We start from the raw sequence: 25630 nt of genomic DNA, 5'->3' as shown, positions 1-25630 counted from the left end.
TGTAAGAAACATTAGTTAGTTATAGATTCCTTACCTTAGAATTACCCCCAGGCGATAAATTGGATCCGGAAAGTTTTTTGTCAGCAGTACCTCTGTGTGTGCGAAGGTGGCATTGGTCGGCTCCACGTCTGTCGCTGGCGTTGTGGTCGCTGGAATGACGTCGGGGTAGCTACTTAGATGCAGCCTTTGCGTGCAGACATCAGTTCTGTACACGATTTCTGCGCCAGAAAAGCAGAGCCATGCAAGACACTGACCACTGATGCACAAAACTAGGGCCCAGAAAGGACATCCTTAACCCTAGAAATCAGTTTGCAGAACGGGGAGGATGGCTGGGGCGGTAACGAATCTATAACTAATTAATGTTTCTTACAGATATATCATTACCGAAGGTAAGTAACTTGTTCATGTGAAAGAAACACGTTAGTTATAGACTCCTTACCTTAGAATAGATACCGCAGCAATACAAACCCCGGAGGTGGGTCTGCGAACCAAGATCACACTAAAAAGTCCTGAAGAACAGTACGGCCTAAGAAGCCGTCCCTCCGGACTTGACTGTTAAGGCAGTAGTGTTTGGTAAGATGTGCAACGAAGTCCACATAGCTGCCTGACAGATGTTGTTTAGAGGAACTCCCCGTCCCAAAGCAGTAGTGGCTGCCGTCACCCTGGTGGATGGACGCGCAGCCCCACTGGAGGCCCTTCTTTGCCAGAGAATAACAGGCTTTGATACACAATACGACCCATCAGGAGATAGTCACTTGTGTATGGCCCGACCTTTCTTGGTGCCCATGTAGCCAACAAAGAGCTGGTCGTCCACCCGGAACTGTTTGGTGCGATCCGGATAAAAGGAAAGCGCACGTTTTGGGTCCAGACGGTGGAGCCTCTCCTCCTCTTCCCAAGGATGCGGAGGCGGAAAGAAGGTGGGCAAAGGGATGGTTTGCCTAATGTGAAAGGCAGGTACAACCTTGGGCAGGCAGGATGGACAAGTCCTGAAAACCACCTTCTACGGATGGCAGACAGGAAAGGAGGCTTGGAGGAAAGGGCCTGGAGCTCACTCACTCTTCTGGCAGATGATATGGCTACCAGAAATACAGTTTTAAGCATCAGACGCCTCAATGGACAGTTGTGAAGTGGCTAAAAGGGAGCACACATTAAATAGGTTAAAACTAGATTCAAGTCCCACTGAGGCATAATGAAGGGAATAGGAGGAAAGAGAGAAGTTATGCCCTTCAAGAAACGATTAACAACCGGGGATTTGAAAAAAGAAGGCTGATCTGGAAGCCGAAGGAAGGCAGAGATGGCCGAAAGATAGCCCTTGATAGTGCCCAGAGCAGAGCCCTGCTGGGCTAAAGAAGGAGAAACAAGAAAACTTCAGAAAGAGGGGCAGAAAGGGGATCCACAGCCTTTGCTGTGCACCATGCCACAAATTTGTTCCACCAGCAGGCGTATAGCGGCTTATTGGAAGGATGCCTGGCTGCCAAGATTACATCACAAACTTCAGGAGGCAGGTCAAAATGCGTCAACTGCCGCCGCTGAATCTCCATGCAAGGAGGTGGAGACTGGACAGGTTTGGGTGGAGGACCCTCCCCTGTTGCTGCGACAGAAGATCCTCCCGAAGAGGCAGACGAGTCAGAGGATCGATGGCCATGTTGAGCAGCTCGGGATACCAGACTCTTCGTGCCCAATGCGGAGCCACAAGGATGACTTGGGCCCGGTCGTGCCTGATTTTCTTCAGCACTCTGGGCAGAAGTGGTATAGGCAGAAAGGCGTACTACAGACCGCAACTCCACTCGCGACGAAACGTGCAGAATTGCTGACATTGCGCGTGCTCTTCGGTGGCGAATAGATCTAACCAAGGCTTTCCCCACTGTCGAAAGAGACCTTTCGCCACCTCCGAGTGAAGACACCATTCGTGATCCATCATGCCCCTGTTGCTGAGTTCATCCGCCCTGGCGTTCAGTGAACCTCCCATGTGTTGAACCACCAGGGATATGCCCTGATGTTCCAGTCATGTCCAGAGGCGGAGGGCTTCCTGACATGGGGTCCACGACCCCAATCCGTCCTGTTTGTTGCAGTACCACATGGCAGTGGTATTGTCCGTGAACACCTGCACTACTCTTCCCCGAACAGAGGGAAGGAATGTCTTGAGTGCAAGATGGGTCGCCAGGAGCTACAGAAGGTTGTTAGGGAGCCCGGACTCCTCTGGAGGTCAGAGGTTCTCCCATGTGACCGCCCCATCCCAGAAGAGATGCATCTGTCACCACTATGTGTTCTGGTTGGGGAAGGGAGAGGGATCTGCCGTTGACCCAATCCTGGTTCGTGGGCCACCACAGCAATTGCTGTGCAGGGCCCTCTGAGATCTGGACGCAATCAGACAGATTCCCCTGATGCTGCGCCCACTGGAGCTTCAGGTCCCACTGCAGAGCCTGCATATGCCACCTAGCATGATCGACCATCAGGAGGCCCAGCACCCTCAGGGTCATTCTGACCAAAACCCGGGACAGAGGCTGAAAGACCGGAATCATAGCCTGAATATTCTGGACCCGCTGTTTGGGAGGATAAACCCAAAACTGCATTGTGTCCAGAACTGCTCCGATGAAGAATAGCTTCTGAGAGGGAATCAGATGTGACTTTGGCACATTGCTGGAGAACCCCAGCGAATGCAGGAGGTTGGCCGCAGTCTGGAGGTGGGAGACGATTGCCTGGGGCGAATCCGCCTTCCACAGCCTGAAAGGGGATGCCTGAAATACCCGATCTGCGCAGATGAGCTGCGACCACGGCCATCACTTTCGTGAACACCCGACGGGCGCTGGTAAGGCCAAAGGGGAGCACGATAAACTGAAAGTGCTCATGGCCTACCGTGAACTGTAGGTAACGCCGGTGGGCCGAGAGGACGGGGATGAGAAAGTAAGCATCCTGCAAGTCCAATGCTACCATCCAATCTCCAGGGTCGAGGGCAGACAAGACCTGAGCGAGTATCAACATCTAGAACCTTGTCCTTCTTGGGTACTAGAAAGTAGTGGGAGTAACAACCACAACCTACTTCTGGGACAGGAACGCGCTTGATGCCTCCCTTGGCTTAGAGAGCCGTAACTTCCTGTTGGAGAAGGCCAAGGTGATCCTCCTACATGTGGTGGTATTGAGGTGGCGTGGCATGGCTGGAGGGGGTAGCCTTGAAGGGGTAGGATGGAGCCCCTTATGACTATCTGCAAAACCCACCTGTCCAACGCGATTGTGGGTGAGGTGATGGCGGATCCTGCCACCCACTGGCGTTTCATGGATCTGAAAAGTCAGACTAAGAAGGTTTGGAGGCTGCTGAAGAGGGGTGGTTGGTGGATTGGCCCGCCCACTTGCCCCCTGAACCACGGCGGTGGTTCCCACATCCCTGGCCGTACGATGATTGGGACGCTTGCTCCAGCCTGTGGCTCTAGCTGTGACGTAGGGGGGCACCCCTTCTGTAGCCCAGAGAGTTGGCGGCATCCAGCCCACAATGAATTATAAACTTCGCCGCATCCCTCCTGGCGGCAATAGCCTGGGAGAGCACTGTCAGGGCCTCTACCAGACACTGAGGCAGTACCTGCGCAACCGTATCCCACACAGAGTGAGAATAACGGCCCAAAAGACATGCACTGTTTACCGACCACAGTCCCAAGCTGGCGGAACAGAAAATCTTATTTCCGGGATGATCCAGCTTCTTGCAATCCCTTTCCGGTGGAGCGGTAGGGAATGTGCTCTTGGAAGTGGAGGCTTGGACTACCAAGCTCTCCAGGGTGGGCTGTTGGGAGAGGAAAGTGGGGTCGCCTGGAGCCGGGCGGTGGCATCAGGTGGAGGTGTAATAAGGTCAACCGGCGCCGATCCGGATCCAGGCCTGGATCCAAGGGAGGCCTGCGGCGCAGCGCCAGAGCTGCTGCCAGAGAAGGCCTAGGCCCCCCAACCGAGTCCGCGTGGCCTGAAGGTGCGCCGATAGCATGCATTGTCTAGTAAAATGTACGAAGCTGGGCAGAAGTCACTCTGGTTCCGGGGAAGGGAGGGAACCACAGAGTTGACTCTTCGAGCTCCGCACGTAGAGCCGCGGGAGGGGCACCGCCCGCATTCTTCATCGCATCAGCCGGCCGACAGGGAGAAGTCGAAGAGCGACGCTGCTCCTTCTTCGTACTCTTGTGCTTCGACTTATCCCGACCCCGAGTGTGAAGACTTCGAAGACCTGGACGAATGGTGAGGCTCCGCGACCGGTCCCTCGACCTCCCTTGCGACGGGACCTCGAACGGCGCAGAGCCGTGGTCGCGCTCCAGGCAAAAGAGGCACACACGATGATCCAGCTTCTTGGATTCATTTTCCGGTGGAGTGGTAGGAAATGCGCTCATGGAAGTGGAGGCTTGGACCACCAAGCTCTCCAGGGAGGGGTGTTGCGAGAGGAAAGTGGGGTCGCCTGGAGCCGGGCAGTGGCGTCGGGCAATCATCCTGTTCACGGGAGCCCCCGTGTTGGGCCTGGACCAAGTGCCCAAAAGGACATCGGTAAGGGCTTCATTAAACAGCAGCAGGGGCTCTGAAGAGCTTGATGCCGGCTGAAGCACCTCTGTCAAGAGGTTAGTCTTGACCGCCACCGTAGGAAGCTCGAGGTTTAGAGCCTCGGCCACCGTATGCAACACCACTGCATATGACACTCCCTCCTCCGTACCCACGGTAGGAGGAGACAACATGCCAAGGTCAGGGTAAGTGTCTAGACCACTGGCATCCCCCAGTTCCTCTCTCCAGTCCTGTTCAGATTCTAGCTTATTCTAGCTGATCAGTCAGAGGGTCACCTGACTCCTCCGAGTCCTCTTCCTCCTCTACCTCTGAGTTCCAATCAAGCCGAAATGGGATCCCAGGAGTGAACAGGGGCACAAAAACCCCTCTCTCTGCGCCGGTACGGCTCCACATCAGGATGGTGGCTGGGGTCGACGCTGGCCGGGGGCACGACCGGCATCGGTAGCGGAATCGGTGCTGTAGAAAGCGGCGCCGGTGGAGGTGTAATAAGGTCAACCGGCACCGTCCTGGATCCAGGCATGGATCCAAGGGGGGGCCTGGGGTGCCAGGGCTGGAGCTGCCGCGAAGAAGGCCTAGGCCCCCCCAACCGAGTCCGTGGGGCCTGAAGGCGCTCCAGAGGAGTCGGGCTGCCCAAAGATGGCGTGCATCGCCTAGTAAAATGTACGAAGCTGGCAGGAGTCGCTCTGGGTCCCGGGAAGTGAGGGAACCGTGGAGTCAACTCTTCGAGCCCCACGTGCAGAGCCGCAGGAGGGGCTCCGCCCACATCCCTTGTCGCGTCAGCCAACCGACCGGGAGAAGTCGAAGAGCAATGATGCTTCTTTGACTTCTTCTTGTGCTTCGACTTACCCGACCTCGAGTGCGAAGACTTTGAAGACTTGAACGAATGGTGATGGCTCACCGACCAGTCCCTCGACCTCCCTAGCGATCAGGACCTCGAACAGAGCGGGGTCGTGGTCGCTTTCCAGGCAAAATAGACACACACAATGGGGATCCGTAACCGACATCAGTCGGGTACAGGAACTGCAGGCCTTGAAGCCAGGCATCCCTATGTGCACCAGGAGTCATAGGGTCAAAAAAGACGTCGACAAAGTTGCTCAAAAGGTTCAGTCAAAAAGTGACTGGAGGTACCGCTCTCGCCGGATCTGCGCTGGCTGGCGCGGAAAAAGAAACAACTGCCGTCAGCGCACGATGGTGGCGTCTAAGTAGCTACCGTGACGTCCTTCCGGCAACCACAACGCCAACGACGGAGGTGGAGCTGACCAATGCCACCTTATGACGCACACGGGTACTGCTGACGAAAAACTTTACGGATCCAGTCTGACGCCTGGGGGTAATTCTTAGGTAAGGAATCTATAACCAACCTGTTTCTTTCAGATAGTTATGACTATTTTTCAAAATGGATTATGATTTCATGCCTGAAACATCTACACAAGTGGTTATCAACTTCTTGGACTATCCTTTTAATTCGGGGTGTATCCAGAAGAATTAGTCGCCGATGATGGTGTGCTGCTTGTTTCAGAGAGTATGGAATAATTTTTAAAGGACAAAGACATTAAGAACTATAATGCTGCGTTATCTACGCCTCAGGCCAATGGTGCTGTGGAGACAGCCAACTGTCTTCTTAAGGAGGGGATTGAAACAGCTTTAACGTGTGGTAACGATGTAGAAAATAGTATTTAGAATAAGGTGTGGGCTTATATTACACCCCACAGTTTCACTGGTGTATCACCTTTTACTTTATTAAGAGGCAGGCAATCTCACACAGGTTTGTATCCTAGTTGGTTGAAGCAGAAATCGTCGAGTCCCTTGGAAGAAAAGGTGTATTTCAAAGAAATCGAGTCTCAGTGACAAGAGCTCAGGATAAGTGGAAGATATACCATGATACAGTGAATGCGTGTGTAATTTGTGTTGGAGATTGGGTTATTTAGAAGGACATGAAACCTCAGAAATCTAAAATGCATTTTCACTTTAATGGACCATTTAAGGTGTCCAAAGTGGCAAGTTCCTCTGTTACATTAAAGGAGGGCCGTTGGTGGGCAATAAGAAATGTAATTCTCTTGAATGATTTCCACAGTAATGTTATAATGAGTAAACTGCATAAACCTGGAGAGATGTTGTTATCCCCTCCCCCCCCCCCCCCCCCATTGATTCTGTTTTTGAAAGTGAGGGCATTCAACACTTGCAGCCTGTAGTTACAAGTGGTGACCTCTTAGATGATACATGTGTTCTTGATGTAGCAGATTCCAAGTTGAATACCGATGCCAGGGAGTCAGGAAATGAAGGCAACAATCTTTGCATGGATAAAACTGATTATAAGGGGGCATTTCCACCAGATGTGTAGCATGTCTAAGAAACCCAGAGCGTATGTACAAGAGAATGATGGAGTGTGGCGTTAAGCAAAACCTTATGAAAACGCAGGGATGCACCGTATTTACAAAGATATGGTGCACCCCTGCATTTCCCCTAGTGCTGGCGCTAAATTAAGCTGCCTAGAACCAATGCAGGCACCCATGCACCATGGTACAAGAGTGCCTGTGTTGGGGGGAATGATTGTTTATGTGCAGGAAGGTGTCCCCTTTTGTACATTAACAATCACAATTTGTAACTCCTTTGTGTGCGCAGCACATAGAGAAGCTGCAAATCACCATTTTTTTAATGATTATTTATGTGCAGGAAGGGACACATTCCTGCACATAAACAATCATTCATGGCGTTTTGCTGTTTTATGTGTGTTGCACAATGCAGCACACATAGAAACAGCAAAAACCAGGAGAGATAAAGCACTTCTCCTCATTTCACCATGTTAAGATTACGCCACCCTTGTAAATATGGGGTAGAGTCAAAATCCATCGGTGTTACGGTGGAATGCCCACTGCAACACAAATTGCCCAACCCTTTCACACTAAGTATAGCATGAAAGGTGCCTTAATTGCGCAACTGTTTGGCGCACTATAGCGTTTGGCTCATAACTAGGATTTATTGTGTTTTGAATGACTAAAACGGAACTTTCATTGAGCCTTCACTGTATATAAACTTGTCACATTGCGCCGTCCACGCTGTTCACCTCTATCACTTGCGTCGTCACTCCTTCACTTGTACATATCACTTTGTCACCAAGTGCCCTTTGGGTTGTCGCATGATTTTTCTTGTACAGTGCTGCTTCCAACTGTATTCCCATGTGTAAATATTTCAACTAATCTGTGAATTACAAGCTAAGTACTGACAAGTTGAGACTCCTTGTTTCCTTCCTATGTAATGTTTTTTGCATACATAACTGAACTGCCTATCAATTTGTTACCTATTGGGACATTGTCTTTTCTATATATTATTTACGAGGTGGCGTTAAGCCACGGTAAGTGGCTTTACTTCGCCTTGTAAATAAGGGGAAGCCCCCATCACCACAGGAACGTTGAAACAATGTCTTTTCCTGTGGCGATAAATATGCCCCCGAGTTATTTGTAAGATTTCTCTGTATAGGTTTTCCTAGTTACAAAGGTTTTTTTGTTTTGTTTTTGTTTTCGTCATTATTAGGGAAGGTTATATGTGGTATTTAACAGTCGCATCTAACATGTATTCATTATCTTGTTGTTTACATTCATGATGCCATTGGCTATTGTTGCGTGTACTTACTCTCCTGAGTGTGGTTCCATGTACAGTGCTCCAGTGGAGTATTCCTGGACTTTCCAGATCGACAGTTACTGCGGGATCAAAAGACTGGAAGGACGCCAGTGGAAGGGGTCCATTGTTCACTCATGCCTAATGGACGCCGGCATCAACTCACTGGAGTTCCGTGGATCTTTTGAGTGATGGTTTCCCCACTATGTCTGCCTTTCCTGTCTATGTCACAGTGCTCCTAAACCCTTCGCAGGCTTCCCTCTCCTAAATAGGCACGTTTAATTTCCACTTTCGGTTACCCTACCACCTTTCCCAGCGGTCAGTTTGGGTAAGCATTTCTAGAATTCAGTAGTCAAAATGCCTGCTGAAAGAGTCTCAAATTTACGCCCTACCATAACATTTCATTTAGGAAATAAAACTTGGTTATGTTTACACTTGCCTTTTTTTCCAGATCATGAATATTGCAATTCCTGATAACATTATAATTACCAGCACGGCAGTGACTCCGCCACCTGGAAAACAAAACTTCCAGTGTTTTTTTCTGTATTGAAAACAATGATAGTTAGATTAGTAATGACAGAGCTGAAACATACTTACCTATCTGTGTATGTTTGTTCCAGAACTGATCTGCAAAATACAATGTTAACGTCACTATTTTAACTCACAGAGGCATCAGAAACCTACTGCAGCACGGACATCACAACAACAGATATATTATACAGTGACAGATTGAACCGTTTCCAAAGTATGGCCACTGGGAATTGTTGCAAAGCAGTGAAAGATGACATAACTGAGAATTATATGGCCTTGCTCATGGGTCCCTTATTGCCTAGGGTGATTATCTTGCCTGAAAAAAATATACACCAGCATATAGTGGCTTTGTTGAGTATTTGCCTAAATTTCGCAAGGTTCCTTGCGGGTCCAAACTCGCTGGGCTGGCTCAGTAGTAACTAGTTATAGTTAGGACCTAGTATCCATAGACAAACCATTTTTTGTTTTGCTATTAACTTTGGTGCCGTTTGACGAATCTTCACAAAATTCTCAAAACTGGTAGCCTACTCACTTCAGCTGTTGTTTGGGAAGTTTTGGGAGTGATCTGTCAAGCACGGGCCGAGAAAAAGGGGTGGGGTCCCCAAAATCCATTTTCCCCATGCAATTTCCTATAGGGATTTTGAACACAACTACAGCTCAAACCAAGAAACGGAATTAACAAAATTTGGAAGAAAGCTAGCCTTTTTTGTGATTTGGTGTAAATCCGGTCAGTAGCTTAGGAGTTATTAAAGAAAAAAGAAAATTGTATATATAGGGATGTGAATCCTACGCTGATCTGACAGAACTCATGCGGAGATCTGATTGGACACCCTACTATGCACAACTGTTATTTGAGAAAGAGGTCTCAAAGGAGAGGTCAGTCTCTTCCCACTTAATAATATGCACACCCATCTTCTGAGAAAGAGGACGCAGGTCGAGCCCAGCCACTCCTCATACACCCTAATATGCACACCAAACATCCGAGTGAGAGTTCACGAAGGAAAGGCCAGTCCATCCACACACCCTACTACATGCCCCCTCCCCCTAAGAATGATGCTGGGCCCCTGGGGGATGGGGTCCCGGGACTGAAATAGGGCAAGAAAGGGAGGCAGCATGCCCCTAACCCTTAAACATAACGCAGGGCCCAGGCCATGGGGATCCTGGTGTCGAAATATGCCCCCTCAGGGTCCTGAAAATAAAGTTGAGCCCCAGGTGATGGGGTAACCGGAGCCTAAAGAAGGGGGGCTGCATGGCCCTCCTCCCCTTTTAACTAACATGTATGGCCCTGTGGGATGTGGTCGAAAGGGCCTAAAGAAAATTGCTCAAAAGCTACTGAAAGAATTGCTCACAAACTACAGAACATATTTACACCTAACACAAAAAGCACTTTTTCTGGACCAAGATCTAGATTTTGGCCAAATTCAGTGTATGGAGATACATGTTTTGGGACACCTCCTTTCTATAGGACCCCAATTGTCGAATCACCCTGAAACTTTCCATACAAAAGCTAGTAGCACTTTTATGGAAAGTTTCGTGGAGATTCGTCAAACGGCGCCATAGTTATTAGCAGCTCAAAAAAGGCATTTGCCCAAGTTAGACATGGGAAGCATGGGGAATTGACCCCTCGCTTCCCAGTTGATAGAGGTGTAAGACAGGGGTGCGTGTTGGCCCCAACCCTGTTTTGCCTCTTTGTTAATGCACTGGTGGCCCACCTTACTGAGGTACCGGATAACGATGCCCCTAAGTTGGTGCATGGTAAGGTCCCAGCAATGATGTTTGCTGATGACACTGTTGTTATTATCGAAGTCCCCTATGGGCATGCAGCGGATATTAGACAGCTTTGCATTATTCTCCAAAAACAGCTGGCTGGAGATCAACTCAGCTAAAACCAAATTCATGGTATTTAATCCAGCAAAAACATTGCTCCCAAACCCCTCTTTAAACGGCAACCTAGTAGAGAGGGTGTCAGTTTTTGATTATCTTGGCGTCATGCTTTCTGAATCATTTGAGAAGGGACCGCAATTAGCCAAGGCCGGTCTTAGGCTTGCCCAGATGGTGGGGGGACTTATAACCACCTATAAGATCTCCAATCATGCACCGCCTAGTCCTGTGGTTGAGATTTACCAGGTACACGTTAGGAGTGCCGTAATGTATGGGGCTGAACTTTGGGGTCATCGTCCCATTGCTGGTTTGTCAAGGATAGACAACAGATTCATGAGACAGTTGTTGGACTTACCATTGAGCACACCCCTTATATCACTACATCTAGATTTGGGCATTAGACTTATCACAGATTAGGTCGGGTTGAGGCTATTAACTTTCTGGCGTGGTCTGTGGGTGATCCTGGAACTAGAAGATTACCAGCTGGAGCTAAAGGGGATAATGGGTCTCCCGGGGGTAGCTAACCTACCATGTTTTTTATACATAAAAACGAATCACTTAGGATTGGTTTCCCCGATTTGTGTAGCAATCCCGAGATGGCGTGTCTGACAATCTCACGTCTAGGATTGGTAAGAGCCTACCGATCAGCTAACCTTGCTGACATCCAGGGGAATTTCAATCTTGGTCACTTAACAGTTGATTTTTTGAATTTCAAAACGGACTATTTTATAGAGCCATTCTTAGATGTCATTCAACTCAATTTGGCAAGGAAGCTGTGTATTCAGTTTAGAACAGGAACATTGCCACTGCATGCTTTCACCAACAAATGGCAGAAAGTGCCTCCTCTTGGATGCCCCGCTTGTACCTGTCTAGATGAGACGGCTATCCATGTTTTCTTTTTTACCCAGGCTATACTAAGGCTAGACAGCGTTGGCTCGTACCTCTTTGTAGAAACCTAGGGTGTAACCAATGTTTAGAGGCACTCAGAATTTTACGAACTGACACCCACCCACCCATTGTGTTTGCAGTGTCCTGTTTCTTTAATTCAATGTGGCAGAGTCGAAGGGGATTCTTAAGCTTATCAATGAAGGCAGTAATCTCCACCACTGAGAACTGATTCATATTTTACCATCATCATTTTTTTTTAAAGTTCTTATTAACATTTTTAGCTGTTTTTACTGTTTTAAATCAAAAATAATGTATTATTGTATTACTCCTTTTTCATTGGTGGTTTAATCAGTTAATTGATATAATTCCCAAAAATGTTTAAAATTGTCTTTTTTACTACTGTATTGTTTACCTTTTATGGTCTGTAATGACCGAAATAAAGTCTTTTGAATTGGAATTGGGCATTTCCTATGGAAACACAATCATAACTACCAAGTGGCAACTGCCACTGGGTAATATATATAAATTTATATGTTGTGCTGATTTGTAGAGCGCCCTATCATCTGGGATAGTATTTTGGAACTGAGCTAATGTGAATCTAGCCAGTCTATATGTATGTATCTCCTTCAAATACACTGTCAAACATCTTCCACCATTGCAGCTGCTTAAAATCATTCCTACTGTGTCAGTGAGTGCAAGCAAGAAACACTTTACATTGGTAGTTTCAAAATGGCAAATTCAAAATGGAACTTAGTGAGAAGCCACTTTGCGTGAGCAAGCTAAGGTATATCACAATATCACCTCTGAAGATGAAAACTCTACTTGATGAGTGTATTATATTTGTATGAGCAGATTATTAATTATACATTATTCTAAACTGTTAGTTGGTCTACTATTGCTTGGTCTACAGAGTCTCAAATTCTTTTCTATATTGAATTATATTGTCCATAAGTGTGCCCTACAACAATTGGTGCTAGGTTTTCAATTAGTTATTTAAAATCTTCAAGATGGGTCTTCTAGGAAAGGCATAATTATTTTTTGTTTGTTAAATCCAGTGAAGAACTACAATTATAAAAGAGCAGAAAATGTAAGATGCCAACTGTTTCCATTATAGTAATAACAGTATTCTTTCCTAATTCATATTTTCAACTTATTTTCTAATAGTTTAGAGTTAGTGGGAGATGTTTAAACTAGTTACCCAGTCTTTGTTATTGGATGTTATGTTGGTGTATTTTTTTTTATAGTGTAGTATTTTACTTTAACGTTGATTTTAATGCTTTTTTATTTTCACTATGTTTTGTTTTACAAAAGCACTGTTGGTGTTTTCTAAGTGGGTTTATATGTTTTTTGTTTACAGATTTTTTTTTTGGGGGGGGCTTCTTTATTTTAAACCTGAATGTGATTTATTTATTAGTTTTTTACAAGGAAAAAGAGTTGATTACTTTTTAAACATAATTGTTTTATTACTTTTCCTTGATTATTTCTTGGAGTTTGTTTTTTCAAGATTTTTTAGTGTTGGATGGTTTCTATGGATTATTGGAGTTGTAGCAGATGTTCTATTTTTCTCTGATTCATTTTTGCATTCTTTTGATTTCTTTCTTTATCAATATGTTTCTGTGAATGTAGTTTTTAGATGGTCTTTTCACTGACCAGGACTTCAGGTACCAAATCATGAACTGTTGTCTTATTTTATTTATTATGATTTAGGTGAGCAATGTTTATTTTTTTTTGTTTTTCAATTGTGTATATAGACATATATATTATGCATGTTTTTTTTATGGTGTTTTCATATTTCTAAAGGTGATAGAAAAATATTAGTTTATTTAAAATAATGCATTGCTTATTTATTTCGAATTAATTAATATAGTAACATTTAATTAGCCATTTCAAAATGAGAATTTTTTATCCACATTGGTATTTAAATTTTTCTTTAATAAGATTTAGAAATAAATATTAATAAAATGTAAGTGTTCATGTTTAGGGAGAGTAATGGTTTTGTTGTTTAGTGTGTTATTAAGTAAGGTTCTTACTATTGAGTGTAGATATGGCAGGCACTAATTTGTTAGCAAAGACTCTTACTTTGCATGCTAGGAGTTAGTTTTTTTGGAGACTTTTGGTTTGAGATCTGATAGGAATTGGTCCATTCTTAGCTCCTCTTAACTGTGTTGTTTTTTTAAGAATTTCTAGGAATTGGTGGAGTGTAGGGTGGCTTCTTCCAAGTGCTCCTTAGAAAAAACTGTGCAACCCTTCCGCTGCATTATTTATCTTTGGTTCATGGGACATTGTGCTATCATAGATGTTCCCCTGTGACATGTGATACTTGGGTTGGCGTCTGCGGCTTGATCAGTGCAGGTGACCAACCCAGGAATCTTTAAAATAATCCATTAGTGGAGCTAGTTTTGTTTCATGCTTTTGGTGATGGGATAGTCAATTAGCATATCCTAATATTTAGTGACTTTTGATAAAGGAATGTATGCTAAGGTCATTAGCTTTTTTCTTTCATGTGCAAATTCTAGGTTAGTTGCATATTCTATATGCCATGTGGGCTTTTGCAGGTGACTTCATATGCTCTGGTAAAAGTGATAGTAGCACCTCTGAATTGCAGTGTGTAGGTAGATTTAAAGTATGATCAAAATCATTGCCTGGTCAAAATCTATTATGATTTTTTGTGGGTTATAGTTGATTGTTTTGTGGGCTACAGTTGATTTTTTGTGGGTATAGTTGTTAGACTGTTTTATATGTATTAGCATTTCACTGCAAGCTAACTTTGTTAGGTTACAGTGCTCACATTAATGGGATGTTTGTCCTTTGATATTGACCATGTATTGTGCATATTTGACTGCATTGTTTTTGGGTCGATTTAAAAGAAAGTACCATCCTTTGTCTGTATGTAACATTGCGTTAAGGTTAGTAAATTGTTATTGATAGCAAAAAGTTTAACTGAGGTTTTAATTTAGCAAAAAGTTGTCTTTTTAATGAGTGGTTAGTAAGTGTGGAGGTATGGCTGTTGTGGCAATTATTTTCTTAGGGTTGGTATGCCATGGAGTTCGCTCCTTGATCAGAAAAAATCTTCACTGGCTTCCTGCGCAGGCCAGGATAAATTTCAAGGCATTAGTTCTTACCCACCGTGCTCTTCACGGATCTGGTACAGAAGACATTAGATCTCTTGTGTCTTTTTACATCCCGGGCAGGGCTTTGCGCTCTGCCAACAAAAACCGTCCCTCGAATTGCCAAGGCCAGGTGGGGAGGAAAAGCCTTTTTCTCCCTTGCCCCGAAACTGTGGAACTTGCTTCCAGCTGAACTTAAGGGCCAGTCATCCCTCGCTCTCTTCCGCAAAGGTTTAAAAACTTGGCTCTTCACAGAAGCCTACCTGTAATATGTCATCTGGTTTCACCCCTCTTTCAGCTGCTTTCCATCTGATGCGCCTTGACGCCTCTCTGGGCTAAGTTGCGCAATACAAATCTCAAATTCATTCATTTATTCATTCATGGAGTTAGCTTGTTATTTGTTCAGGAACGTTAGGTATAATATTTCTAAGTATTGTTTCTGTTGGTTCTTGTGAGGTTGTGCTAGCCTCTTTAGTCATGTAACAATTTTTGGCTTATATTCCAGCAATGTTAGTTGGATGGTTATGTTCCCTCACACTTTCAACTATTTCATTTTTAGTGGTAGCCTGCCACAGCATGCAGTAACATATTATTTCAGGCATTTCTAGTGTTTTTTCTCAATGGTGGTGCTCTACTTACTATAAATATATCCTGTATAATTTAATAACTGCTTCCATTTTTGGGATTTGATGTATTTGACTGTTTCTGACATCTTATCTGTGTGGTTTAAAGTCTAGAATTATATTATTGTATTACATGTAGCTGCACATTTTAACTTACATTCTGGATGGGGTCTTTACTTTGTTGTAGTTTTTATGCTTTGCAGGCATGTTTGGTGTTCTTTTTGGCACATTTTTCTTTTTGGCACATTTTTCTTTTATTTAAAGGAAGGGATCTGTTTGTTGTGTTTTTAATAAAAAATTTCTCTATAAGTTTGTTTCACTTTATTTTTTTTGATGAGTTAAAACATTATTTTTACTTGAATTTTAATTTCTTGCTATGGTCAAACTACTTACTTTTGAGGAGGTGTTTCTGTAGTTTGTGTAATTGTTTGACTGTGCTTTTAAATAATTTACCTTTTATGTTTTTTCCTTCTTGTTAGCTGTTTTATTAACTTTCATTCATTCAATCAATCAATCAATCAATCAATCAATCACTGCATTTATAAAGTGCTACATACCCGTGAGGGTCTCAAGGCACTGGGGGGGGGGGAGGGGGGGGGGGGGCGCTACTGATCGAAGAGCCTGGTCTTGAGGAGTTTTCTGAAGGCCAGCAGGCCCTGAGTCTGTCGTAGGCTGGTGGGGAGAGCGTACCAGGTCTTGGCGGCGAGGTAGGAGAAGGATCTGCCGCCGGTGGTGGTTTTCCGGATACGAGGAACTGTGGCGAGGGCGAGGTTGGCTGAGCGGAGGTTTCGGGTGGGGGTGTGGAAGCTGAGTCGGTTGTGTAGGTATGTGGGTCCGGTGTTGTGTAGGGCTTTGTGTGCGTGGATGAGGAGTTTGAAGGTGATCCTCTTGTTGACGGGGAGCCAGTGCAGGCCTCTCAGGTGGGGTGTGATGTGGCTGCATCGGGGGACGTCGAGGATCAGTCGTGCCGAGGCGTTCTGGATTTGTTAAAGTCGTCTCAGGAGCTTGGTTGGTGTTCCTGAGTAGAGGGCGTTCCCGTAGTCGAGTCTGCTGGTGATGAGGGCCTGGGTGACGGTTTTTCTCATGTCGGGAGGGATCCATTTGAAGATCCTGCGGAGCATGCGGAGGGTGTTGAAGCAGGACGCGGAGACGGCGTTGACTTGCCTGGTCATGGAGAGGGTGGAGTCGAGGATGACCCCCAGGTTGCGTGCTTGGTCTGTGGGTTCCGGGGCTGTGCCTAGCGATGTGGGCCACCACGAGTCGTCCCAGGCTGATGGAGTGAGTCCGAGGATGAGGACCTCCGTCTTGTCTGAGTTCAGCTTCAGTCTGCTGTCCTTCATCCAGTTGGCTACGGCCTTCATTCCTCTGTGGAGGTTGGCTTTGGCGGTGTGGGGGTCTTCGGTGAGGGATATGATCATCTGGGTGTCGTCGGCGTAGGAGATGATGTTGAGGTTATGTTGTCGTGCGACGTGGGCGAGCGGTACCATGTAGATATTGAACAGCGTCGGGCTGAGGGAGGATCCCTGTGAGACGCCGTAAATGATCTTGATGTATTTCGAGCCGAAGGGGGGAAGCGGACACTCTGGGTTCTGCTGGAGAGGAAGGATGAGGTCCAGGCCAGGGCCTTCTCTTGAATTCCGGTCCAGGAGGATGAGGGCGGCTGTTTCTCCTTTGTCCATCAAGATCCTGATGTCGTCAGTGGCAGCTATGAGGGCGGTCTCGGTGCTGTGGTTGCTGCGATAGCCGGATTGGGAGGGGTCCAGGATGTTGTTGTCTTCGAAGTAGCGGGTTAGCTGTTTGTTGACAATCTTCTCTGTCACTTTTGCCGGGAACGGGAGCAGGGAGATGGGCCGGAAGTTCTTGAGGTCCTTGGGGTCCGCCTTGGGCTTCTACAGAAGGGCGTTGATCCCGGCATGCTTCCAGCTTTCCGGGAAGGTTGCTGTCTCAAAGGAACTGTTGATTGTTTTCCGGAGGTGGGGCGCGACGGTTGTGCTGGCTTTGTTGAAGACGTGGTGAGGGCAGGGGTCAGATGGGGATCCGGAGTGGATGGAGTTCATGATTTTGATGGTGTCTTCGTCGCTGACGTTGGTCCAGGCGGTCAGGCGGCTGGTGCGGGTGGTGGTCGTAGGGGTGGTGGACTCGGTGGTGGGTGCGGGGGTGTCGGAGTTGAAGCTGTCGTGGATGTTGGTGATCTTGCGGGGAAAGAAGGTGGCCAGGGAGTCGCACAGGTCTTGTGATGGTGGTATGTCGTTGGTGTTGGAGCTGGGGTTGGAGAGTTCTTTCACGATGCTGAAGAGCTCTTTGGTGTTGTGTGCGTTGTTGTCTAAGCGGTCCTAGAAGGCGGTCCTCTTGGTGGCCCTGATGAGTTGGTGGTGTCTGCGCGTGGCGCTCTTGTGGGCTGTGTGGCTGTCAGGTGATCGGTCGTGGAGCCATTTTTTTTCTAGCTTCCGACAGGTGGGCTTTCTTGTTGGTGTGGTTGGCTGTGGAGGTCTTGAGGGGGACGAGGGTGTTGGCGCAGTCGTTGATCCACTGTTTGAGGTTGGTCGCGGCGGTGTCTGGGTCGGCGGGTGGTCTCAAGGCGAGGGAGGTAGTCAGTTGGTCCTTGGTGACTTTGCCCCAGCAGCGGCGTGGCGGCTGTTGGGTGCAGTGGTGTGTGGTGGGTTTCCTGAAGGTGAAGTGGACGCACCTGTAGTCGGTCCAGTGGGGTTCGGTGGTGTGGTTGAAGGAGATGTGGGGGCTGGTGGAGAAGATGGGGTCCAGCGTGTGTCCAGCGGCGTGGGTGGGTGTAGTCACGAGCTGTTTGAGTCCGAGGTTGTCGAGGTTGTCGATCAGGGCGGTGGAGTTGGCGTCGTTGTTGTTCTCGAGGTGGAAGTTCAGGTCCCCGAGGAGGATGTAGTCCGTGGAGGCGAGGGCGTGGGTGCTGACGAGGTCGGCGATGGTGTCGCTGAACTGTGGTCGAGGTCCGGGAGGTCTGTAGATGAGTGTTCCTCTGAGGGTGGTGTTGGGGTCGGTGTGGATCTGGAAGTGCATGTGCTTGGCGGAGGTGAGGGTGTCGTCGGTGTTGGTCGAAATTCTGATGGTGTCTTTGTGGATGATGGCGATTCCCCCTCCTACTCCGTTGGTGCAGTCTCTGCGGGAGATCTTGTAGCCCTGTGGGATGGCTATGGCGAGGTCCGGTGCTGAGGTGACGTTCAGCCAGGTCTCCGTCAGGAAGGCGACGTCGGGGCGGTAGAGTCTAGGAGTTCCCAGAGTTCGATGGCCTGTTTGCGGGCGGAGCGAGTGTTGAGGAGGATGCAGCGGAGGTGGTTGGGTTCTCTGGTTGGTGGTTTGGTGGGCTGGATGCTGGTATATCTGCAGTTCCGGCAGGCGAAGGGCCCTTGGGTGCGCTTCGGGGTGACCCGGTAGCAGGGGTGGTCTCGTTCGGTGTGGAGTGCGTGGAGGGTGCTGGAGTCGTAGTGCAGTCTGGCGTTGCGGGGTCCAGGGGTTCGGGCGCTGGGCGCGGTCCAGGTGCAGACGGGCGCAGACGGGCTTGGCTTTGGCACGACTTCGGCACGACTTCGGCACGACTTCGGCGCGCCAGCGGTCTCCATAAGAGGCAAGTGGGAGGGAGGGGCAGCTGGGAGGCGGGAGTGGGGCGGTCAATGGGCGAGGGCAGGGGAACAAAAATGAAAAAGGGGGAGGGGCTGTGGGGGAGCATCGGCGGGAGCGGGGGGGCACAGAGGGCAGGGGCACACAAGGAGCGCCTACGAATATACAATGACAGAAATAAAACTAAAATACAGTAAAAACCACAACAGGCAATAGCACAGCAAGAAAGGTATGCAGGACCTGGGGCACACCAGCGGAGAACCCTTGGCAGCACTTGAGCCCCCAGAGGAGTTGTGCGGCGTGGGGAGTGACCTGGGGTCAGGTCAGACTCACCTGCGCCGCGCGGCCTCCATAAGAGGCCAAGTGGGAGGGAGGGGCAGCTGGGAGGCGGGAGCGGGGCGGCCAATTGGTGAGGGCAGGGTAACAGAAAGGAAAAAGGGGGCGGGCCGCGGGGGAGCAGCGGCGGGAAACTGGGAGCGAGGGGGGGCACAGGGGGCAGGGGCGCACAAGGAGCGCCTACGAATATACAATGACAGAAATAAAACAAAAATACAGTAAAAACCACAACAGGCAATAGCACAGCAAGAAAGGTATGCAGGACCCGGGGCACACCAGCGGAGAACCCTCGGCAGCACTCGGGCCCCCAGAGGAGTCGTGCGGCGTGGGGAGTGACCTGGGGTCAGGTCACACTCACCTGCGCCGCGCGGCCTCCACGAGAGTCCAAGTGGGAGGAAGGGGCAGCTGGGAGGCGGGAGCGGGGCGGACAATGGGCGAGGGCAGGGGAACAGAAAGGAAAAAGGGGGCGGGCCGCGGGGAGCAGCGGCGGGAAGCGGGGAGCGGGGGGGGCACAGAGGGCAGGGGCGCACAAGGAGCTCCTACGAATATACAATGACAGAAATAAAGCTAAAATACAGTAAAAACCACAACAGGCAATTGCACAGCAAGAAAGGTATGCAGGACCCGGGGCACACCAGCGGAGAACCCTCGACAGCACTCGGGCCCACAGAGGAGTCGTGCGGCGTGGGGAGTGACCTGTCAGGTCATTTATTGTCAAACTTACATTGTAGTATTTAGTTTGCAATAATGTTGTTTACATGAACATAATATAGAAGTGTGATTACACACGTAAATATTAACCTCTGTCGGTGCAGTGTCTGTGATGAAATAACCTAAATGTCCATAATATGAAGAATGCAGAATTGTCATGAACATATCAGCATATAAAATGCTGTATAGTAAATCAATACGTAAGTTAAACCTAATTAAGTGGTAAATTATACACCTTGCCTCATTACATCTTTAAAAATCTAAATAATAGAACTCAATTTATTACATATGTTATCACTTTTCTATATTATGTGTATGTAAACCAAAAGGGCCGCCATAGTTACATTGGTTTGTGGGTGCCCTTAATCCTTTGTTTATGTTGTATACACTGTATCATGTTACTTTATTGGTGCAGTAACAAGAGAAATTGACTGGTGAGCAAGGCGTGTGGAATATTGATATGCATAGGGTTATTTGTGGCAACACAATTGCAAAGTTCTTTCTCCTTTGAGCCTGATTATTTTCCTTTCTTTGCACCGAAGTGCGCGTTTTCCTTTTTTTGAAGTAGAGTGAAGCTGTATGTTAAATGGGTTCTTCCACCAACATCGTAAGGTCCTTCATAAGAGGAACAGTGACTTGTAATACGTACATATATTTATTTATTTATTCTAGTGGTGGTTGCCACTAGGTAGTTCTCTTTAGGACCACGTTGCTAATAACTTTGGTGTTGTTCGATGAATCTTCACGAAACTTCATCCCCCTCAGCTACGCTCCTTCCTAGAAAGTTTCAGGGTGATCTGTGAAGCAGAGAGGAAAAAAGGGGGGCCTAAAACACATTCTTCCCATGTAATTTTCCATAGAAAATTGAACAGCGATTCAGAAAACATGCTTGAACGGAATTATACTAAATGTAGCAGAAAGCTAGTTCTATACCCAAAAAGTTTGCTTGTTGTGATTTGGTGAAAATCCATTCCATAGTTTTTGAGAAATCAAGGTTCAAAATTTACAGAGATGTGGGCCTGGCCAAGTGCTTTGTACACAGGGAGAAACGTGTTTTGCTAATAAATTTGGTGCCGTTTGAGTCTTGACAATAATTTTTAAGAAAGCTATTCATCCACCTCAGCTCTCCTTTCTGTGAAGTTTTATGGTGATCCTTCAAGAAGATGACATAAAAAGGGGGGGGGGGGGGGGGGGTTGGTTCAAAAATACAATTTACCCATTCAATTTCCATAGGGAATTTTAGACAGCACTATAGTCAAAACTGGTGACAGAGTTACACCGAAATTGGCAGTAAGCGAGATCTTTACTCAGAAAGCCATTTTTTTGTGATTTGATGTAAATCTATTAGGCAGTTTTTGAGACATTAAGGTTCAAAATGTATAGATATCTGGACAGTTGGGTACGCAACCGTCTTGCAAGATTTGTGCAGGCATGCAACTTGAAATAATAGGTCAATCTGATTGGCGTTGTTTCCCAACTGCCATCTCGCGAAAGCGAGAGGCTCCCACGAGTCCCACTAACCTCACGAGAGTGCTCACTCTGACTGGCTGACCCTAACACAAACAAAAATGTTGCCGCTGCCATTACAGGAATCAGGGACTTGGTCCCCATATTTTTTTTATTTTTTTTATTGCTATAGTCCTCCTTTAAAGATAATATGCTCCAGAAGAATCAAGGGAGATGTTTTTTTCTGACCCCTTCAAGTGTCTGAAAGATAAAATGTAATTACCGGTCTCACCACCACAGAGGAGGAAGGATACTATGTATCTCCAGAGCCACACCTTCGACTACTTTATATTTTTTGGGGGGCTTCAAACCTCAATCTTGAAATACGAGCGGCCAATATAGTCTCACTTACCAGTGAGTGGCCAATTTAGACCAGTCCCCGGGACTATGCATAAAGCATATTATTAATTATAGGACCCAAAAACATGTAAATCTACTTAAAAGTCAGAGACTATAAACCAGGAGATTTAAAACCCAAAATACACATTATATATGTCGCATCCCTGTCTCAACCCAATTATCCCAAATTTCCCAATATTTGGTCTTTTTTGTAAAATTGCCTGCTTGATCCAAACGGCTATCCTCTGAATGGAATGAATCCATTCACTCTCCGTACCTCCGGACCTGCCAGATGAAGAGCTCGAAACTATTAGGCAAGTATCAATGTCACTTCTCTGGTCTTGTATAAATGCTGCACCATTAAAAAAGAATCACCTTTTTACAGCTCATAAAGCCTATTGGACCCTGCAGAAAATTTCAAAGATGGGAAATCGGGTGATCAAGAAATGCCCTAAATGTGGAGAAGATAGTGCTAATGAGGTTCATATGTTCTGGAGCTGTGCGGTAATTTCCGAATTTTGGAACAAAGTGGGTAAGATCATATCAGATGTTATGGGGATAGAAATTAAACTAACTACTATATCCATAATATTCGGGTTATTTCCTAGTGAAGTGGATGAACAAGAACTAACAAAGAATCATAAAGCCTTGTTTTTTACCTTGATTCTCCTAGCCCGCAGGGAATTATGTATTAAATGGATATTAGCATGTCCACGCCATGTCTTGAAAGATTTTGTTTTTAAATGCATTTTAGAGTCAATCGTTTTTACTATGTGGGAATGTAGTATGGTACACAGCCCATCTGCCTACATCAATTTGCCCATCAAGAGAATGGAGTAACCCAAAAAGTCAGCATACCTGGGTGATGAATATTATTCAAAAACAATGGTCTCAAACTATTATTTTTACTAGAACCGAATGAATCAAGTAATTGTTCAAACTTTCTCTTATTCAAGGGGCATATACCACAGATTAGCCCAGTCCATTCAATGTTAGTGTTATCCACAAAAACCAAAACAAAACAGCAACAGCAATAATTCGAAATTATGGGGCAATTTTAATTCATTGCATTCATGGCTATCTCAATATAAAAGCGTTTGTAGTTGCCCAAAGAGAGATGTGCAAAAAGATTGAAATGTAGAGTGCTTGATAGAAAAGAATGAAAAGGAGCATAGAGTAATATTTACAATTTTATATATACAAGCAATGAGTTTGTACAATATACAATTGCTCAATGTCCTGGCGTGTATTATAAGATCTAAACACTGTTTATATTAAATGGAGACATTGCTTCCAAACTTGTATTGTACTAAAAAATGTGTAACACCATCCAGGACAAATTAAAGCGTCGACGTTTCGACTCGTCTTGGGGACTTTAGGTAAATTAGACCATGGCCATGCGAGTCTTCATCAGGACTACGAGTTTGGGCAACCAAAGGAGCAGCACAAGCCCCAATGGTAGTGGAGAAAAGGACAGTAATGTCTTTGCTCTTATTCCACGGATAAGTAAATTAATACCTTATGGATAGAGCGGGCTGGTGTTATTAGTCTTCCAGTTTTTTCAGGCTTGAATTCTCTGCATAGTCGAATTCGAGTTGGTCCAATAGTGTAAAGGCAAGCCTGCCCTTAGGTCAATCCGATGAGGGCTTTAAAGTGGTTCAAGGCATATACTTGCTTCAATCCAGTCAATTACAAGGGTATGTGACTCCCTACAAGTTAAGTGGAAAGTGAGTCACTACCCAGCACATACTTAAAAAGCGGAGTACAGAGGGGATTTACTCGGTTACACTCACCGAGTTAGTCCATAACTGGTCCAGCCCATTCAGTCTCAAAAGTACGTAACTCCTTAATTAGTCCGTATCCGGATACGGACTAATTAGCCAGGACATTGAGCAATTGTATATTGTACAAACTCATTGCTTGTATATATAAAATTGTAAATATTACTCTATGCTCCTTTTCATTCTTTTCTATCAAGCACTCTACATTTCAATCTTTTTGCACATCTCTCTTTGGGCAACTACAAACGCTTTTATATTGAGATAGCCATGAATGCAATGAATTAAAATTGCCCTATAATTTTGAATTATTGCTGTTGCTGTTTTGTTTTGGTTTTTGTGGATAACACTAACATTGAATGGACTGGGCTAATCTGTTGTATATGCCCCTTGAATAAGAGAACGATTCAGAAAAGGGGGTGGTGATGAACAGAGTGTCTGAATTAAGCAGACCACTCTTACCCAGTCCAAAGATCAGGGCTTGATCCATCACCGTTATTTAGCTCACTGCCCCATCCCAGCTCAGAACCTGGCTATATGCAAATTAGTCTGTCCCTGGCCCAGTGCATTATGGGAACAGGGCAGAACAAACTACCAAGCCAATTCTTCACCAGAAAGGAGACAAGCTACCGGGGACCGGTTTCTGGCATTTCAGCCTCGTCGGCCCGGCTTGCTTGAATCCTGATGGAGCAGTGAGCAAGGGACTCATGTCTGAGTATACCCTGCCACACCTATAGTGGCCAAAAACGATTCAGAAAAGGGGGTGGTGATGAACAGAGTGTCTGAATTAAGCAGACCACTCTTACCCAGTCCAAAGATCAGGGCTTGATCCATCACCGTTATTTAGCTCACTGCCCCATCCCAGCTCAGAACCTGGCTATATGCATTGAATAAGAGAAAGCTTGAACAATTACTTGATTCATTCGGTTCTAGTAAAAATAATACATCAATTTGCCGGCAGGGAGTAAACTCAGTGCAGTGACACAGCGTCTGGGCCTACATCCCGGAGGACGACCCCGTGTAGGCAAAAGAACTTGAGAAGCAGCCCGGCCTGTGCTATGACCTCCGCCTTATATCAAGTAACGAACAAGAAAGAAAAATCAGACCCCCCCCCAGCCCTCCTCCCCCCTCCTCCGCCTTATATCAAGTAACGAACAAGAAAGAAAAATCAGAACCCCCCCCCAGCCCTCCTCCCATACTCACCCCACTCCGCATCAGCTTCTATCTGCCCTGCTCACTTCCCAGGATCCACCTGCTCTACCAGGCAAATCTCAATCCACAGGCCTAACCCCTTCTGACTCTAAAGGAATGAGTTGCAGGATCTGTAAATACTTTGGGCAAGTTACTTCTCGGAGGTCTTTGGATAGGAGCTGTAAGAACGGGCCCCAGAGTTTAGCAAATTCAGAACACTTCCCATCCACTCCCAGTGAGAGTCGTTCCATTGCTAGAATGTGCCAGAGTCTTTGAAACCAGTCTCGAGGGTCAGGTACAGTTGGGGAACCCCAGTGCGCCAGGAGCACTTGCCTCGCAGCTAACAAAGCCAGCACAATCTGCCAACCCTTCAGCGAGCGCAGGGGAAAAAACTTAGGATGGGGAAGCCCCAACAGAGTATGCTCCGGCATCCGAGGGAATGTAATCTGAAACGCAACATCCAACTCATCCAAGATCGTGGTGCAATACCTCCCCAACTTCGGGCAGTGCCATAACAAATGCGCCAGTGTCCTTGAAAGACCACACCCCCGCCATCAGAGGCCAGACTTGGTGGCATCCCATGCTCTAACGCGCGCCGGAGTGTAATACCAATAGGCCGCTACCTTGTAGGCCGATTCGGTGCCCGCGGTATTAGAGGCCGTGTGCTGTGAGCAATAGAAAACGTGTTCCCACTCTTTTCTCGTCAATGGACGTCCCAACTCCGTTTCACATCGGACTTGCGCAGGCGTACGCTGCCTCCGAGGCTGACTCAAAATCATCGCGTATAGCTCCGAGATGAGTCTCCGGTCGTCCTTCTTGCAGACCAACCACTTTTCAAACGCCGTCAAAGGCCGGGACATGGAGGCCTCGTTGGCTGGATGGGTGACCCAATGTGCCACCTGTGAGTAGTGAAAGGCATCAGCTATCGGCAGCTGGAAGAACTCCGTGCGTAGCCGGGTGAACGGAATCAGGCCTTCTAAGTCAAAGAGGGAACCCACCCTTTTACAGCCTT

The 25630-nt window shown here is 46.8% G+C and overlaps 1 protein-coding gene across 8 annotated transcripts in view; it reads right to left on the bottom strand.

Annotated features, from left to right (window-relative positions):
- The window catches only part of IL15RA (interleukin 15 receptor subunit alpha), a 539514-nt gene that overhangs the window by 25747 nt on the left and 488137 nt on the right, over positions 1-25630 (bottom strand). For 3 of the 8 annotated variants that reach the window (XR_013607277.1, XM_078677266.1, XM_078677248.1), the window contains 2 exons: positions 8737-8766; positions 8629-8651 (listed from right to left, as the gene is read on the bottom strand). The exons of 1 other annotated variant lie outside the window; for it this stretch is intronic. Coding sequence is in view for 4 of the 7 variants with exons in the window: in XM_078677266.1 (XP_078533392.1) it covers positions 8629-8651; positions 8737-8766 (53 nt within the window). In the remaining 3 variants the exon portion in view is untranslated. Of the gene's footprint in view, positions 1-8578; positions 8652-8736; positions 8767-25630 lie in introns of those variants that run through there. 4 more of the 8 variants (XM_078677244.1, XR_013607274.1, XR_013607280.1 and 1 more) reach the window with 2 other exon arrangements.

The sequence above is a fragment of the Lissotriton helveticus genome, chromosome 1_1 (assembly GCF_964261635.1).
Source record: "Lissotriton helveticus chromosome 1_1, aLisHel1.1, whole genome shotgun sequence".
Lineage (NCBI taxonomy): Eukaryota > Metazoa > Chordata > Amphibia > Caudata > Salamandridae > Lissotriton > Lissotriton helveticus.
This window is presented reverse-complemented; position numbering and strand designations above follow the sequence as displayed.